The sequence below is a fragment of the Ochotona curzoniae genome, unplaced genomic scaffold, assembly GCF_017591425.1.
Source record: "Ochotona curzoniae isolate NIBS_2020 unplaced genomic scaffold, NIBS_Ocur_1.0 scaffold_274, whole genome shotgun sequence".
Lineage (NCBI taxonomy): Eukaryota > Metazoa > Chordata > Mammalia > Lagomorpha > Ochotonidae > Ochotona > Ochotona curzoniae.
The window spans coordinates 12,215,193-12,231,130 of NW_024467101.1; the positions used below are offsets into that span (position 1 = coordinate 12,215,193).

Here is a 15,938-nt window from a genome sequence, read left to right on the forward strand (position 1 = left end):
TTGGACATGTGGCCAGAGTCAGGCACCAGACAGGACCCATGCATGTTTCGGTGCTCACTTATGATGTGATGGTATTGCCATTACGCACTGTGACATGTTGTGGCCCAACAGGCCTGCGTTGCTTGCCCACTTGAACCCGCTGAAGTTGGGTGGGTTCTGGCCATCTTTGGGATGACAGCCGCAGGATTCTTGAGTTTCTGATTTCCCTGCACTTCTTGGTATCCTAGAGGCAGACTGGCCTGTAACAGCAGATTCCTCTGTGTGATGCTGTTACGTGGGTTTTCAATAATAATAATAACAATCCAGCTGGTGTTGCTTACGTTCCTGTGTGTCTGAGCTCCACACTGGATTGTAACACTGAACAAACTTGGAGTCAGAGAGGTCACTTCCACACAACTAACTGACGGGAGCAGAATGCCTTTGAGTGCCTCAGTTGCCAACAGAACACTGAAGATGGGAGACAGGAGCTTGGCGGAGGGGACCAAGGCTCGCAGGGACCCTGCGGGAATGGGGAATCTAGTTTACCAAAGGCCCAGGCAGCTGGAACTCTCATTGGGGCAGGTTGCGGTGGGGGGTGGTACCAGCCCTGCAAAGGGAATCGGGGTGAGAGTGAGCATCAGTGGGGGCCCTGCCCAGGGCATCTTCATCCTCTGAAATTGCAAATCTAACTTCAGGTTATAAGACGAACATGACCTGTTTGTGCTATTTTCATTTGCCAGGTGGGGAGAGGGATACAGAGACACAAAGCAAGCCCTTCTGTGTTCACCCCTCCCCTGTCACAGCTGCAGCTGGGCTGGGCTTGGGCTCCCCAGAACTCAGTCTGGGTCTCCCACATGGGTGACAGGGGCCTGAGAATTGTGGAGCTATCATCTGCCATTTTCCCGGGTGGAACTGGATAGGAAGTGGAGCAGGCAGGATTCACACTGGAGCTCATATATGATGCTGACATGGCCAGCTCCTCCGCCTCCTCCTCCTTATCATTATTTTACAGTTTTTGTTTTTTAAGTAAAAATCGCCTGTGTTGATGCACTCTTGTGCTTCCACCATGCCTGGACATGCCCCCCACCCCCGTGCTAGGAGGTACCCACGTTTCCTGGATCCCTCTAAGCTTTAGGTTGCCTTAGGAGTTCTGGGCTCGTTCCAGACCTGAATTGGGATGAGAACCAATCGATCTGAAGTCATGGCTTCCCTTTCACTATCTTCCCGTCTGGGTTCCAGGGGTTTAAGCCGAGCTCAGGGACCGTGCAGGAGCTGAACTTCCGCAGCAACAAGAATGTATGGGGCTACTTCAGCGTGGCAGCCGCCGGGGGCCTGCACGAGTTTGCCGATTCCCAGTTTGGCCACTGCTTCTCCTGGGGAGAGAACCGGGAAGAGGCCATTTCGTCAGTATTGCCTGCCAGCCCCCTTCCTCCCCTTCCTCCCCTTCCTCCACCTTGCCCTCCCCGCTTCTTCCCTCCTCTGTACCTGCACTGTGGAAGACCTAGGCAGTGGTGTGCAGGGCCAGCTCGTGTAAATGCCTTGGGCTCGAAGCCCAGCCCTTCTCTTACCGGAGACCCATGAGGTACCACAAGTCCAGAGCCTTAACTTTATTTATTTATTTTAATAGTTATTTATTTGGAAAGTAGAGTTGGAGCGAGACCTTCTGTCTGCTAGTTCATTTCTCAAATGGCTGTGGTAGCCAAGGCTGGGCCAGGCTGAAGTCAGGAGCCAGGAGCCAGGAGCCCCATCTAGGTCTTTCACGTGGGCTAAGTGCCCAAGATTTGGACCCTCTTTTAACTGCTTTCTCTGGTGTATTAGCAGGGAGCAGGATTGGAAGTGGGGCAGCCAGGACTTGAACTACCATTCATATGGATACCAGCATGGCAGATGGCAGCTTAACCCATTATCCCTCAGTGCCTATGCTGAGTGTTCTAACTTGAATTTCTGTGTTCTAACTGAAGAATTTCCAGGTGTTGTAGAGACTTAGAAGGCACTGAGGCCTGTAGCTGAAATGTCAATGTAAATGTGAGTGTCAGTTTGATAAATTGTTCCCTTGTGGGTGTCATTTCACAGGGAGCCTGAATTTCTTGGAGCGTACCCTGGGCACACTGCTCACCATCCTGAGCCCTGTGCCGGCAGCCCTGGTTCCCAGCTCTGCCAGGCACGTGCCTGCCATGTGTGTTACAGAACTGAGAAATCCAGGCCCAAAGCACAGTTGTCACTTGTCCAGGGGCCACTAGATGGACACACCTGTGCCGTCCAGCTCACCCCTCCTGCCTGCGCTCTGAGAACCCTGGTCTGGGAGTGACCCTTCCCCTTCGTACCACACCCCTGAACTGTGGGCGTGGCTCTGGCCAATGACCCCCCTGCTCGCGGTCCCATCAGGAACATGGTGGTGGCGCTGAAGGAGCTGTCCATCCGTGGCGACTTCAGGACCACAGTGGAGTATCTCATCAACCTCCTGGAGACCGAGAGCTTCCAGAGTAACGACATCGACACGGGCTGGCTGGACCACCTCATCGCCGAGAAAGTGCAGGTCAGGAGGGCAGGAAAAGGTGGCTGCCTCGGTGGGAGGGCATGGCCTGGGGACTGAAGCTCAGTGTCTCCTCCAGGCTGAGAAACCCGACGTCATGCTCGGGGTGGTGTGCGGGGCTTTGAACGTGGCCGATGCAATGTTTAGAACCTGTATGACAGACTTCTTGCACTCCCTGGAAAGGTAGGGCATATGACCGTGTGTGTGTGTGTGTGTGTGTGTGTGTGTCCGTGTGTGTGTGTGTGTGTGTGTGTGTGTGTGTGTGTGCAGAGGAAATCCCCTCCCATAAACCTGAGTCACTCTTGAGAATGCTGAGTGTAAGAGTAGGGTGTGGAATAGGGGAGGGAGGCTCTCAAGGTCAAGGCCACAGTCACCAGGTCTGTACAGCTTCCTGCTGACTTGTTCAGGCTGCACCGTACTGCCACAGCAGGGTTCAGAGCCCAAGGAGGTGGATTTGGGGAGCAAAGCAGGTGAAGGGTCACTTCTACTGGCTTCTCTCCCAGGTGTCTGATGTAATGGACTGGAGTGGAGAGGAATCAGGTGCCTGCTCTCTGGATGGGTGGGGCTTCTCTGCCTCCCCATTGTGGACGCTTTGGGCTGGGCAGTTTTCTGTAGAGGGGCTTTTTGTGCATGGTGAGGGTTGGTGGTGTCTGTGACCGCTGTCCTCTGGGTGCCAGGTTTAGCTCTTCAACTGCTTGGCCAGGTGTTGCCAGCTGTGCAGGGGCAGGGGACAAAGTCCATGAAATGAGAAAGAGGATGAGGGGAGAGTGTCTTCAGTGCTTGGGGCTGTGACTGGGTCACAGGCCAGTGCTGGTTTCTCTCATAAGGAGTTGGCAGGATTCCGGAATACGGGATACTCCCAACAGAAATCATCCTGTTCTTGAAAAGCCTTTTAGAAACCTCCCTTCCTTGGCACTGAATGGCTGGTTGCTCATGATGCTGGCATCCTACATGGATACTGGTTCATATCTCCACTTCTGGTCCAGCTCCCTGCTAATAGCCTGGGAAAAGCAGTGGAAGATGGCCCAAGTGTTTGGACCCCTGTAGCCACATGGGAAACCTAGAAGAAGCTCCTGGGTTCAGGATGGCCCTGTGCTAACCATTGTGGCCTCTGGGGTCTGAACCAAGCAGATGAAAGATCTCTCACTGTCTCACTCTCTCTGTTTTAGTGCAGTGAGCTTTGCCAGATGAGATTACATTTTTAAAATTATTTTTTAAAATTATTTCATTGACAAGCAAGAGCACACACACACACACACACACACACACACACACACACACACACACACACATCTACCTGCTATTTTACTCTCCAAATGTCTGCAATACCTGCAGGAGCCTGGAACTCACTCTAGGTCTCCCCTGTGGGTGGCTGGGATCTAAGTTCAGAAGCATCACCTGCTGCCTTCCAGGATGTGTGCATTAGCAGAAGGCAAAGCAGGGACTCGAACCCCAGGCACTGTGGTGTGGAATGCACATGTGCCATGCAGCATTTCGGCTGCTGTACTTAACATGCACCCCCTTGGGGTGCTTTTTAAAATCCAGAGGAGGGGGCTGCTGCGCTCCCAGCCCCTCCCCAGGCTGCCCGCAGGCCTCTGTTCTCTTACAGGGGCCAGGTCCTTCCCGCCGATTCCCTGCTGAACATCGTGGATGTGGAGTTAATTTATGGAGGTGTCAAGTACATCCTCAAGGTAAAGTCCCCCATGTTTCTCTGAAGTCCCCAAACCTTTTGGGGCGCTCAAGGTTTTGCCTCATCTGCGGGGCATACCCTGAGCTTGGATCTGAGTACTCAGTTACCTAGAAATCCCCACGTTGTCCATGACTTTGGAACCTAACTGCAGCAGGTGTCAGGAGGTGTGGTCAGGCAAGATGCGGAGGGCACCGTGCAGCTGCTCTCAGTGTCCTGTGGCCGCCACCACAGAGCATGCCGCACTGCTGACCGCAAGCACAGACATTTGTCCCCTCACAGTGTGGGGCTCAGAAGTCCCACATCCACGTGACCGTAGAGGCAGGGCCTCCCTGTCTCCTACCACTTGCCAGCCTTGCCTGGCTGGTGGGCCCCCTGCTTCCCCCTCCATTTCTTCTGTCTTCCTGTGGCCCTCTTGCCACTGTGTGTGTGTGTGTGTGTATTGGTTAGTCCCTTGTCCACATCTCCTTTCCTAAGATCATCTAATCCAGTTGGATTTAGAGCCCACGCAGTAGGAGATCCTCTTAGCTAACTCCATCTGCTGAGACCCTAAAGCTGTGCACTGGGGTTCTAGCAAGGCCGTAGAGGTGGCACAGCATAGGGGGAAGGCAGAGGGAACTTCCTGCAGATGGTGACAAGGCTATTGTTGTTTGGTGAGCGTGCACCGATTCCCTATGCACAGGATCACCACCACTTTCCTGGACCCCTTTGTGGTTACCGGCCTCTATGGGGAGTCTCTGTGTACCCCGTTGGGGCCTCTGGAGCTTAGTGCATCTGTAGGTACATTCCCGGAGATGCACATGTAGGGAGAGCACCTACAGTGAGCAGCCCCTGACCCCAGCGGGGTGTGGTGGGACTGATGTCCCAGCCAGGTGGAACATCAGAGCTGGATTGGAGTCCAGGCCCCTCCCCAGTGTCATCTTGCCTCCCCTATGGCCCTGGATAGGGAGCCCAGGCAGGGAGCAATGCCTGAGCTCGTGTGCCAGGGCCTTGGTCTGCTTGAGCTTGTCTGATGAAATGCTGCTGATGGCTGGCAAATCACAGCAGTGCCTCTCTCTCACCATTCCCTGGGGCTGCAGGTCAAAGCTAAGGCCCTGAGGCAGGGTCATGGTCTGCAAAGGGCCACTTGCACCTGCTTGCTGTGAACTCCAGAAGGGACCTCTGCTATCCACATACTCAACCCAAATGCAAGACTGCACTCCCATGATCTAGTTCCTCCCTCAGAGGCCCCCACCTCCTAACCCCATCATGGAGGAGTGCTCAGGGGTTCAGCATGGACACTGAGTGGAGATACCAGACTGATGGTGGGGTCTCCAGGATAGGCTCACCGAGGGCAGGAGCCCCAGTGTCTGCCAGCAGGGTGTCCCTACCTGAGGCTGAAGCCAGGGGCAGCTGGCTACAGTCCTCTCCAAGGCAATCAACAGCTACCCCTTGAGGAGCAGGAGAGGAGAGAGCAGAGAGAGAGAGAGATTGCTACACCCACAGTGGACGCTAGCCGTATGCACTGTCAGAGGGGCCCCATGGCACCGTGGACTCACGTCTTGGGCATGGTGTTGACACGAGCCTATTTCCTCAGGTGGCCCGGCAGTCTCTGACCATGTTCGTACTCATCATGAACAACTGCCACATCGAGATCGACGCCCACCGGCTCAACGATGGGGGGCTGCTGCTCTCCTACAACGGCAGCAGCTACACCACCTACATGAAGGAGGAGGTGGACAGGTGCGTGGGGGCCGACTCCCGCGCTGAGCGGGGCACACTCACCTCACGGCCCTGGGGGTCAGAAATAAAAGCTGGTTGAATGGATCACGGACCGCAAACTGGCATATTGACCAGCCATCATGAGGGATGGAAACCCTTTATTTTTTAGCAATATCACTGGAATTGGAGGTCGTTTTGTTTAAATGGAATAAGCCAGATATAGAACGTTTAAGCGATGAGTGTTCTCTCTTTGGTGTGGAAATTTTTACTGTGGACTTAAACTTCTGACTGTTAGGCTGGGGAGGAGGGGTGGAGGGAGGTTAGGACATGGGTAGCAACATGGAGAAGTATACATTCAAGTGCCCACAGCACAGGGTGGCACCTGCACTTCATGGCTGTGTGTTGTTTGGGGTGCCCACATCCCCTATCAGAGGGACTGGGTACAAGTCAGACCTCACTTTCGATCCTCACTCCCTGCTAATGTGCACCATGGGAAGCTGTGGGTGAAGGCTCCAGTGTAGGGGCCCTGCTACCCAGCTGGCATCTCTGTGAGTTGGGGGGCACCCCAGCCCCTCTCTACGAGCCACTTGGAAGTGGACAGTGATGTGCTGTTGCATGGTACTGTGGAACATTCTCCCTTGCAGCTGCACCACTAACTGCTCACTGCCTGTTTCCCTTTCCCATCCCGACCCTCCCCAACAATCCTATCAGTACTACTTCTGTGAGGCCAACGTTTTTAGCTTCCTGGTATCAGTGAGGTTGTGTGATGTGTCTGTTTGCACCTGTTTCTTCACCTCTCATAAGGTCCTCCTGGTTCCTCTGTGAGGCCACAAGTAGTAGGAATCTGCCCTTGTTATGGCTGAGTAATAGTCTAGTGCATATACTCTTTCTCATCCAATCACGTGTCAGTTGTCATCCAGGTTGATCCCATATCTTGGCTACCATGAATACTAAAGGGGTGGTATGTTTTAAAAATTTCTCTTGTAGCTTATTTCTTTTGCCAAGAATATTCAAGACATTTTTTAAAAAGTTATTTAATTGAAAGGCAGAATGACAAGGTGAAGTGCAGATAGTAGATCTTCCAGGACCCAGTACAATGGTTTAATTGTCTAATCCTCCCCTGGCAAGTGTTGGGATCCCATATGGGCACAGGTTTGTGTCCTGGCTGCCCCACTTTCCATTCAGCTCCCTGCTTGTGGCCTGAGAAAGCAGCAGAGGATGGCTCAAAGCCTTGGGACCCTGCACCCACGTGGGAGACCCTGAAGAAGCTCCTGGTTCCTGCCTTGGAATTGGCTCAGCTCCAAATTTTGTAGCTACTGGGGAGTGAATCATCAGACAGAAGATCTTTCTCTCTGTCTCCTTCTCTCTGTAAATCTGACTTTCCAATAAAAATAAATAAATCTTACTCACACACACACAGATCTTCCGTTTGCTAGTTCACTCCCAAATGCCTACAAAAGCCAGGGCTGGGCCAGGCTGGTGGAGCCAGGAAATTCATATGGGTCTTCCCCATGAGTGGCAAGAATCCAAGTACTTGGACCATCATCTGTAGAGTGATTGTGTTCAAACCACACACTCCAATATGATATCCGGATACCGCAAGTGGCGGCTTAGCACACTGCACCACAACACCTGTTGCTATGCAGGATCTGAGGGGCTCTTCCCATGTGTCCCTGGTATAGTCAGAAAATGCACACTCTACCTTACTCAGTATAGACCAAATCATGTTTATTGATTATTTTCTCAGGCCAGGGCCTGTGGGAAATATGTCAGCGATAGGACCCGGTTTTCAGCTAGTAAATGGGCACCCTGCTCTATTTGCCCAACTCACTGCCAGCGTGTCTGTGACAGCCACGGCCATCAGATGCCCCCATGTGGGAGCTGGTCCCCATGGTCACGCAGCCAGGTGTGCCTGGCTGCCTTCAGGCAAGGGGGAGGTGTTGCTAACTGCCTGTCTCCCACCCCTTACCTGCCGTCTCCCAGTTACCGGATCACCATTGGCAACAAGACATGCGTGTTCGAGAAGGAGAACGACCCCACGGTGCTGAGGTCGCCGTCAGCGGGGAAGCTGATGCAGTATACAATAGAGGATGGGGGCCACGTGGAGGCCGGCAGCAGCTATGCTGAGATGGAGGTGACTCTGGAGCCCATCTGCCCTGCCCTGCGCACCTGCTCCCTGGTGCTGTCCTGGTCCCTGAGTCTCCCTTAGGAGGCAAATGCATGTTGTTGCTAGGCAAATCCTACATCGTTTTATGGAACAGGCTTGAGCACCCATGGACCTTAACATCTGTGTGGGTGTGTTGGGGGTGGGAGAGTGTTCTGGGACCAATTCCCTGCAGACACTGGAGGGGTGCTGTTGAGTTCCCTGTCTGCTACTCGGGCACAGTACCTGGCTCCCACCTGTCCCCATTGGCTGACTTTGCCTGCTGCGAGAATAGACAGACCGTACCACGCATGGCATACAGCAGGCACCCAAGGAAATGGTCCTCCCAGGAAATTGGCTGTATTTAGATGATGCAGCCCCTGTTGCACTGTGGCCAGGCCTGGGTGAGTCGGGGTGTCCCACATGCAGCCAGCCCTGCTGGGGTTCTGTCTCAGTCTCTCTGTCTGCCTTACAGGTGATGAAGATGATCATGACGCTGAACGTGCAGGAAAGCGGCCGGGTGAAGTACATCAAGCGGCCAGGGGCCGTGCTGGAAGCCGGCTGCGTGGTGGCTCGGCTGGAGCTCGATGACCCTTCTAAAGTGCGCCCGGTAGGTGACGCTGCTGCCCACGTGCCCTGGCTGGCTCAGGTCTGCTGGGGAGGGTCCTGCACCTGCTCAGGGAGACTCCTGCTCCTTGCCCGTCAGACTGTTCATCCCGACGGCAGAAGCACCAGGTGGCCGCACCCTTTTTACTTGGTCCTCCTCATAGCATTGCTGTGAACATGGGCGGACGACTTGCCCAGCTTTCCGGCATTCTCTCTTAGGTTCCTGCTTTGCCTGTGTGTCCTGTCACAGTTGTCCTGTCTCCTGCGGCATCTCTGTTCAGCCACCCTTTGAAAGAGATGTGTAGGATCCTGACTTTGGCCAGGCACGGTCCCGGCTGTGGCAGGTGTTTGAAGGATGACCAAGTAGATGGACGATCTCTCAGACTCTCTCTGTTCCTCTGCCTCTACCTGTCTGTCATTTTGCACCTTACAAATAAAGAAATCACCAGCAGGTGGCATGGTGGCATAACAAGCTAATTATCCACTTGTGACACTGGCATCCCATAGGCATGCTGATTCTCCTTCTGGCTGCTCTGCTTCGGACCCAGCTCTCTGCTCGTGGTCTGGGGAGGCAGAGGAGGAGCGTCTAGATCCTCTGGTCCCTCCTGGCTCCTGGCTTTGGCTCAGTTCAGCTCTGACTGTTGTGGCCATTTGGGGAGTAAACTAGTGGATGAACGATCTCCCTGTTTCTCTTCTGTGTAAATTTGTCTTTCAAATAAAATAGTAAATTTTTTAAAGAAATCACTATATAAAATTTAAAAAATGTACATGCACACACATTCCCCATCTCCTCTCCTGCTGACTGCATCCTAAAGCCTAAGGTCTGCCCAAACCCCTCCCTGGTCCTTTAGTGTCCTCCAGGGTACTGTGGTGACCTTGACCTTTGGCTCTTCCTGTGTCTCCTCAGGCTGAGCCCTTCAGAGGAGAGCTCCCCGCCCAGCAAACTCTGCCCATCCTTGGGGAGAAGCTGCATCAGGTTTTCCACAATGTTCTAGAAAACCTGACCAACGTCATGAGTGGCTACTGTCTCCCAGAGCCCATATTCAGCAAAAAGGTGAGTCCAGCCGGGGAGGGAGAACCACCCCCACCCGTGGCCCTGCCCCAGGAGCAGCAGGTGCATGTGAGCAGGCCAGAGGGTGCATGTGTGATGCCAGGGGCTTGGCTGGTGAGCTTCCAGTGGGCCTGTGGAGCTGTGAGTTCAGGGAGGAAGTGAGTCAAGTGTGGGCCCTGCTCTCCTCATGAGATAGGGGAGGGGGACCCTCAATTCAGAAACAGAGACCACTTGCCGCTGCCCACCCCAGGGGCCCTGCCCGATGTCCACTTACTCTCGAGTGATAAATGAATGACTGGTTTACAGATCTCCTTGTAAACAGCCAAGATTCTTGAGTTAGCATGGCTGATCACATCCCTGCAGGTGCATCGCTGTCTGTATAGGAACTATACATCTCATTGACGGTGCGAGTGGTGATGGCAAAGTCAGTGGCAGTCGCCCTGACCTCCAAGCCTAGCGTCATACGTGCTCTCAGCCAGCCAGGACTCACATGTGAACCGGCACATGTTGATTGAAAGGAAACCTTGGTTTTGTGGATTCTGGTTCTGTGTGTTTAACCCCTGGGCCATGCTGCCTCATGGTGATGGACATGCCGTGTTTTTTTCTTTACCACTGTGTGTGTTGGTTTACGACTGAACCTCCAGTGCCACCCTCTGGGAATGACATCATAGATGTTCCAAGTTGGAGACCATCCCAGATGCTACCCAGGCACTCTGGAAGAGGCACAGGGCAGCTAGTGAGCCTTAGGAGCTAAATGGCCTGCATTTGCATGTTATGTTGTTGTTTTAATGGGAAGCATAATTTACAAAGCTTATGAGAAGTGGAGTTAAGCTGTAAGTTTATGGGGTGGGTATTGGGGGCAGGGGTTAGGCTGCTGCCTGATGCAGTGCCTAGATTTGAGTTCTGGCTCCATGCCCAGTCCCACCTTTCTGCTAAGGTACACTCTGGGAGATAAGAGCTAGTGGCTTGGATGGTTGAGACCCATGCTGTTGATTTGACTTGTTGGCTCCTGGTGTTGGCTTGGTCCAACCCTGGCCCACAGGTGTCATCACAGAGCCTGTGTCAACCTCACACCAGGTTGGCTTCCCAGATACATGCACAAGGCCCAGCCCATCCTAGACTGTGGTGGCGGCCACTGGTCCTAAATGTCCGGTCACTCAGCATGTGCCTGGGGCCTAGATGGGTCACGTTGTATTGGGTGCTGGGTGGTGAGAGGTGGGACCTGGGCCTGGGGTAGGGCCTGGGGCTGATGCTCAGGTCCCCCGCTGCAGCTCAAGGAGTGGGTGCAGAAGCTGATGATGACACTCCGGCACCCGTCGCTGCCGCTGCTGGAGCTGCAGGAGATCATGACGAGCGTGGCGGGCCGCATCCCAGCACCCGTGGAGAAGGCGGTCCGCAGGGTGATGGCCCAGTACGCCAGCAACATCACCTCGGTGCTGTGCCAGTTCCCCAGCCAGCAGGTGCGTGATCCTCCTGGGACGCTCGGGGATTTCCTGAAGACTACTTACAGCTCCAGATGTTGTGGGGGCGGTCACAGTTTGAATTAGGGTCTTCTCTGTGGGAGCCCCGCCCACCGCCAGCATTTCTTTGCAAGCCCCAATTGTGCGGATGAATGTGAACAGTCTTCAGGGGTCAAGCCCAAGCAGCAAGGAAGCAAGCACTCGATGCAAAGAGAGTGGGCACTTATCCAAAAACAAACACACAAATCAGCCGAAACCATTAGGGAAATCCCAAGCTTTTCTTACTGATATGCAACAATTATTTTTAAAATTAAGATTTATTTATTTTTACTGGAAAATCAGATTTAGCAGAGAGAAAGAGAGACAGAAAGATCTTCCATCTGCTTGTTCACTCCCCGGATGATGGATGACTGAAACATTTGGAGTTGAACTGACCCAATGCCAGGAGCTCAGGAGCCAGGAGCTTCTTCTGGGTCTTCCACCTGGTGCAGGGTCTCAAGATTTTGGACCATCGTCTACTGCTTTGTCAGGCCACAAAGCAGGGAGCTGAAATGGAAGTGGAGCAGCAAGGACACAAACCAGTGCCCATATGGGACCCCTGCGCCTGCCAGGCGAGGATTTAGCCGCTGAGTCATTGCACCAGGCCCTGCAGCACTGGTTTCATTCCCCCTCTCCTCTAGATTTTATAAGGTGTTGTCTTGAGTCCAGCTTTATAGGATATTTTTGAAAGAGTGGGAACCAGGGACAGGTGTTTGGCGTAGCCAGTTAGATGGTGCTTCAGACAGCAGCACCCCTTGTCCCCCGCCTTGTTTCAGTCCCAGCTTCCTGCTAACACACACCCTGGGGGACAGCAGGGAATGGCTCAGACAGTGGGGTCCCCACCTCCCATGTGGGAAACCCACACTGACATCCTGGGTCCTGGCTTTGGCATGACCTAATCCTGGCTGGTGCAGGAACCTGTAGAGCGAACCAACAGGTAGGAGACATATATGTCTGTGTCTCCACACTTTGAATAAATAAAATGGGGAAAGACCCCAGTGGAGACCATTCGGACTAGCGTAACATCTCACTGTGAGTTGTACCTCGTGCTGTTCATCTTCTTGTTGTTGTTTTCATGGAGGATTTTCAAGGTAACTTGCTCTGGGAAGAGACCTTCTGCCTTCCTCCCGTTCCTGCCATCATCATCCCGCCCCCACTCACGTGCCAGCCACTCAGGAAGCCAGGGGATTGGCTTAGGCCGGCTCATCCAGCAGCGCTGGAGGCTGGGTTAGCATTCTGTCATGAAGAGTTAAGTGCAGATTCATGCTGCCCCCAGCGGGGGAAAGGAGAGGGGAAAGAAGCCAGCCACGAAAGACCACGTAATGTGGGAATCACAGGCACATGAAACATGCAGCGCAGGCCGGTGTAAGGATTCCACAAGTCCACGTGCAGTTGCTGGGGCCAGGATGCAGGGAGAGGCGACGAGGAAGAGGAACTGCTCCTGGGGTGAAACCTCTTGTTAGGGACCATGAAGACACCCTAGAACCACGTGGCAATGCTGGTAGCTCAGCCCTCGGCCACCCTAAAGGCCACTGCACACACAGGACACTGTAGCTTATGTGTCACAGCTCAGAGATGAAGCGCAAAGGCCAGCTTCTTGGGGACTCTCAGGAAGTTGTCATTGAGGCAGGACTTCCCCCGACCCCCTGCAGTATTTTTGCTGCCCACCCCCCAACAGGGATGCTAAGGGTGGAGACAGGTGCTCTGCCAGCCCCCACCTGTGTGCCCCTGTGCCCCGGTGGGAACCAGCCACACTCTGCACACCTCGCAGGGGCCACAGGCAGGAACACGGGCCCCTCTTTGTGTCATTGTCATTTTGAACTCTGGAGCATCCTCAGGCATGGCACATTGAGAGATGCATGCGGTCGGGGCTGGGATTTAAGGTGTGCAAGTGAGGCTCGGCAGGGGCCTCGCTGGGAGCTCTGGTTATCCCTCCAGCTGGCTTCCACGTGGTCCCACTCACCCTGTCTTCTCTGCTCGACCAGATAGCCACCATCCTGGACTGCCACGCGGCCACACTGCAGCGCAAGGCCGACCGTGAGGTCTTCTTCATGAACACACAGAGCATTGTGCAGCTGGTTCAGAGGTGAGTCCCAGGCTCCTAGGGCTGCAGCCGCCACCCCAGAGCTGTCGCACCTGTCAGAGTCGACCCACCTTTCATCCTGGGCCGCTGCTCCATGCTGTCACACTTTGTGCTTCTATATGACCTGCCTTGTTCAAACTGTTGATTTCTTTATTTGGAAAGCAGAGAGATGGAGCGTGCCCCATGTGTTGGTTCATTCCCCAGATGCCTGTATTAGCTGGAGCTGAGCCAGGCTGGAACCAAGGACCCAGCTACTTGAGCCATCACCCCACTGCCTCCCAGGGTTTGCATTAGCAGGAAGCTGGAGTCAGGAGCAGAGCTGGAACTCAAACCCAGGGACTCTATTGAGGGGTGTGGGTGTCCCAGTCTGGGCCAGTCACCTGTTCCCTGGGGCTCCTTTAAGGACAGACACACACCGACAGGAAGTACATTGTGGAGCTGGCTGGCCTACCATTACTAATGCAAACCCTGGGCTGGACTTCAACATTGTGTGCCTCAGTCTGTCAGTGGTTAAAATGGGAATGCAAACTCTTCATGTAATAATTCCTCTGGAGTAACAATTGGGTCAGTTTTGTGAAAGGGCTGACACCTCAGGACAACTCAGTGGCTTGACCATGTGACCATGAGATGACATGACCTTGTGGACATGACACTGCATGAATTGTTGGTCATTGTGGTTGTGGAAATTGTTGCTTGGGAAAGTCATTGGGTAGTTTGCGTTCTATCTCAGGTAGCTCTGCAACAGGGATAGCCGACTAGAGAGCTGCTTTTTAAAGATTCATCTTGTATTTGGGGCCCGGCGCGGTGGCGCAAGTGGTTAAGTCCTCGCCTTGCACGCCCGGGATCCCATATGGGCGCCGGTTCTAATCCCGGCAGCCCCGCTTCCCTTCCAGCTCCCTGCCTGTGGCCCCGGAAAGCAGTCGAGGACGGCCCAAGGCTTTGGGACCCTGCACCCGTGTGGGAGACCCGGAAGAGGCTCCTGGCTTCGGATCGGCATAGTATCGGCCCGTTGCGCTCACTTGGGGAGTGAATCATCGGACGGAAGATCTTCCTCTCTGTCTCTCCTCTCTGTATATCCGCCTTTCCAATAAAAAATAATAAAAAATAAATCTTTAAAAAAAAAAAAAAAAAAAAGATTCATCTTGTATTTGAAAGTCAAAGTTACAGAGGCAAAAAAAAGAGAGATCATCCGTATGCTGATTCGACCTCCAGATGGCCACAATCGCTGGTGCTGTGCCAGGCCACAGCCAGGAGCTTCTTCCAGATCTTCTGTGTGGGTCGCAGAGTCCTAGGCACTGGGCCATCTTCCACTGCTTTTCCTAAATGCACCAGCAGGGAGCAGGTTTGGAAGTGGAGCAGCCAGAACAGGAGATAATATCCGTATCAGATTCTAGCACTGCAGGCAATGGCTTTACCTGCCGTTCCACAACACCAGCCCTGGAGAATTATCCTAATGAGAAGAAGAGTTTATCCTGTTTGTGGCGAAAAATCCACTTAGCAAGAGAGCTTTGTTGTCAAGACAGAGTAACAGCGTTCATGGATTTTTTTTAAAAAAAGGATTTATTTATTTTTATTGGAAAGTCAGATATACAGAGAGAGTGAGATACAGAGAGAGTGAGATGGAGAGAGAATGAGATACAGAGAGAAAGATCATTTTTCTGCTGGTTCACTCCCCAAGAGGCTGTTTTGACTGGAGCTGAGCCAATCTGAAACCAGGAGCCTGGAGCCTTTTCCGGGTCTGTTAGGTGGGTGCAGGGGCCCAAGGCTTGGGGCCATCCTTGACTGCTTTCCCAAGCCACAGGCAGGGAGCTGGAAGGGAAGTGAAGCAGCTGGAATTAGAACCAGGGCCCATATGGGATTCTGGTGCATGAAAGACGAGGACTTTAGCCACTAGACTACCAGGCCAGGCCCAACGTTTGTGGATTTGAAACAATCAGTCACATACACGCACACCAGCAGAAGCTGCTGGAGTATAGAATGTAGGGCTATCGATGACTTCCTGTCATAGGAACTCCATTCGGGTCTCCCATGTGACTGCAGGTGCCTAAGCACTTGTGCCGTCACCTGCTCCCTTCCCAGATGCCTTAGCAGGGAGCTGGAAGTAGAGCAGCCACCCAGATTGGTGCTTGTATTACTGGAGAAAGCCTGCCCGAGTTGACTTGTGTGTTTCAGCACCCCAGTTCTTCAGCTTCTTCCCTCTGTGGTCAAGTAGGCCCCACCCCAAGAGCCGGGCTTGGATTGTACCCCCAGCTTGACCCCCTGGTGTGATGTGACACCTCAGGCGAGTCCCTGTTCCCCTTGCCTGCAGAGTGAGTGCCAAAGATCTGACTCCATGTCCCTTGTAAGCCCAAGAAGCAGAGAGCCCGGCCCCCCCAGCACTTGACTGCTATGTTCCCCTTCTGAAAGTCACGAACACCCTGGCTAGAGACAGTCAGGCGCAATGGACACTGGACGTGTCTGTCCCTTTTGTGTCGCTGTGGTCCATCCTTGAGACTGGATGACATACCAAGGCAAGGTGCTAGTTTATGTCTTCTGGGTGCAGCAAGTATGGTGAATGGCATCCCATGATGTGTGTGAGAGAGAGAGAGCAAGCGAGCGAGAGAGAGAGAGAGCACTGGCATGTGTTCAGAGGAAGCAAGAGAATGAGGTTCACTGT

General features: G+C 53.5%; 1 protein-coding gene across 3 annotated transcripts in view; it reads left to right on the plus strand.

Moving 5' to 3' along the window:
- The window catches only part of ACACB (acetyl-CoA carboxylase beta), a 76,554-nt gene that overhangs the window by 25,811 nt on the left and 34,805 nt on the right, over nucleotides 1-15,938 (plus strand). For all 3 annotated transcript variants that reach the window (XM_041003681.1, XM_041003680.1, XM_041003682.1), the window contains 10 exons: nucleotides 1,219-1,382; nucleotides 2,365-2,515; nucleotides 2,592-2,695; nucleotides 4,122-4,203; nucleotides 5,776-5,921; nucleotides 7,884-8,034; nucleotides 8,519-8,653; nucleotides 9,557-9,703; nucleotides 10,972-11,160; nucleotides 13,185-13,285. In XM_041003681.1, the coding sequence (XP_040859615.1) occupies nucleotides 1,219-1,382; nucleotides 2,365-2,515; nucleotides 2,592-2,695; nucleotides 4,122-4,203; nucleotides 5,776-5,921; nucleotides 7,884-8,034; nucleotides 8,519-8,653; nucleotides 9,557-9,703; nucleotides 10,972-11,160; nucleotides 13,185-13,285 (1,370 nt within the window). The remainder of the gene's footprint in view (nucleotides 1-1,218; nucleotides 1,383-2,364; nucleotides 2,516-2,591; nucleotides 2,696-4,121; nucleotides 4,204-5,775; nucleotides 5,922-7,883; nucleotides 8,035-8,518; nucleotides 8,654-9,556; nucleotides 9,704-10,971; nucleotides 11,161-13,184; nucleotides 13,286-15,938) is intronic.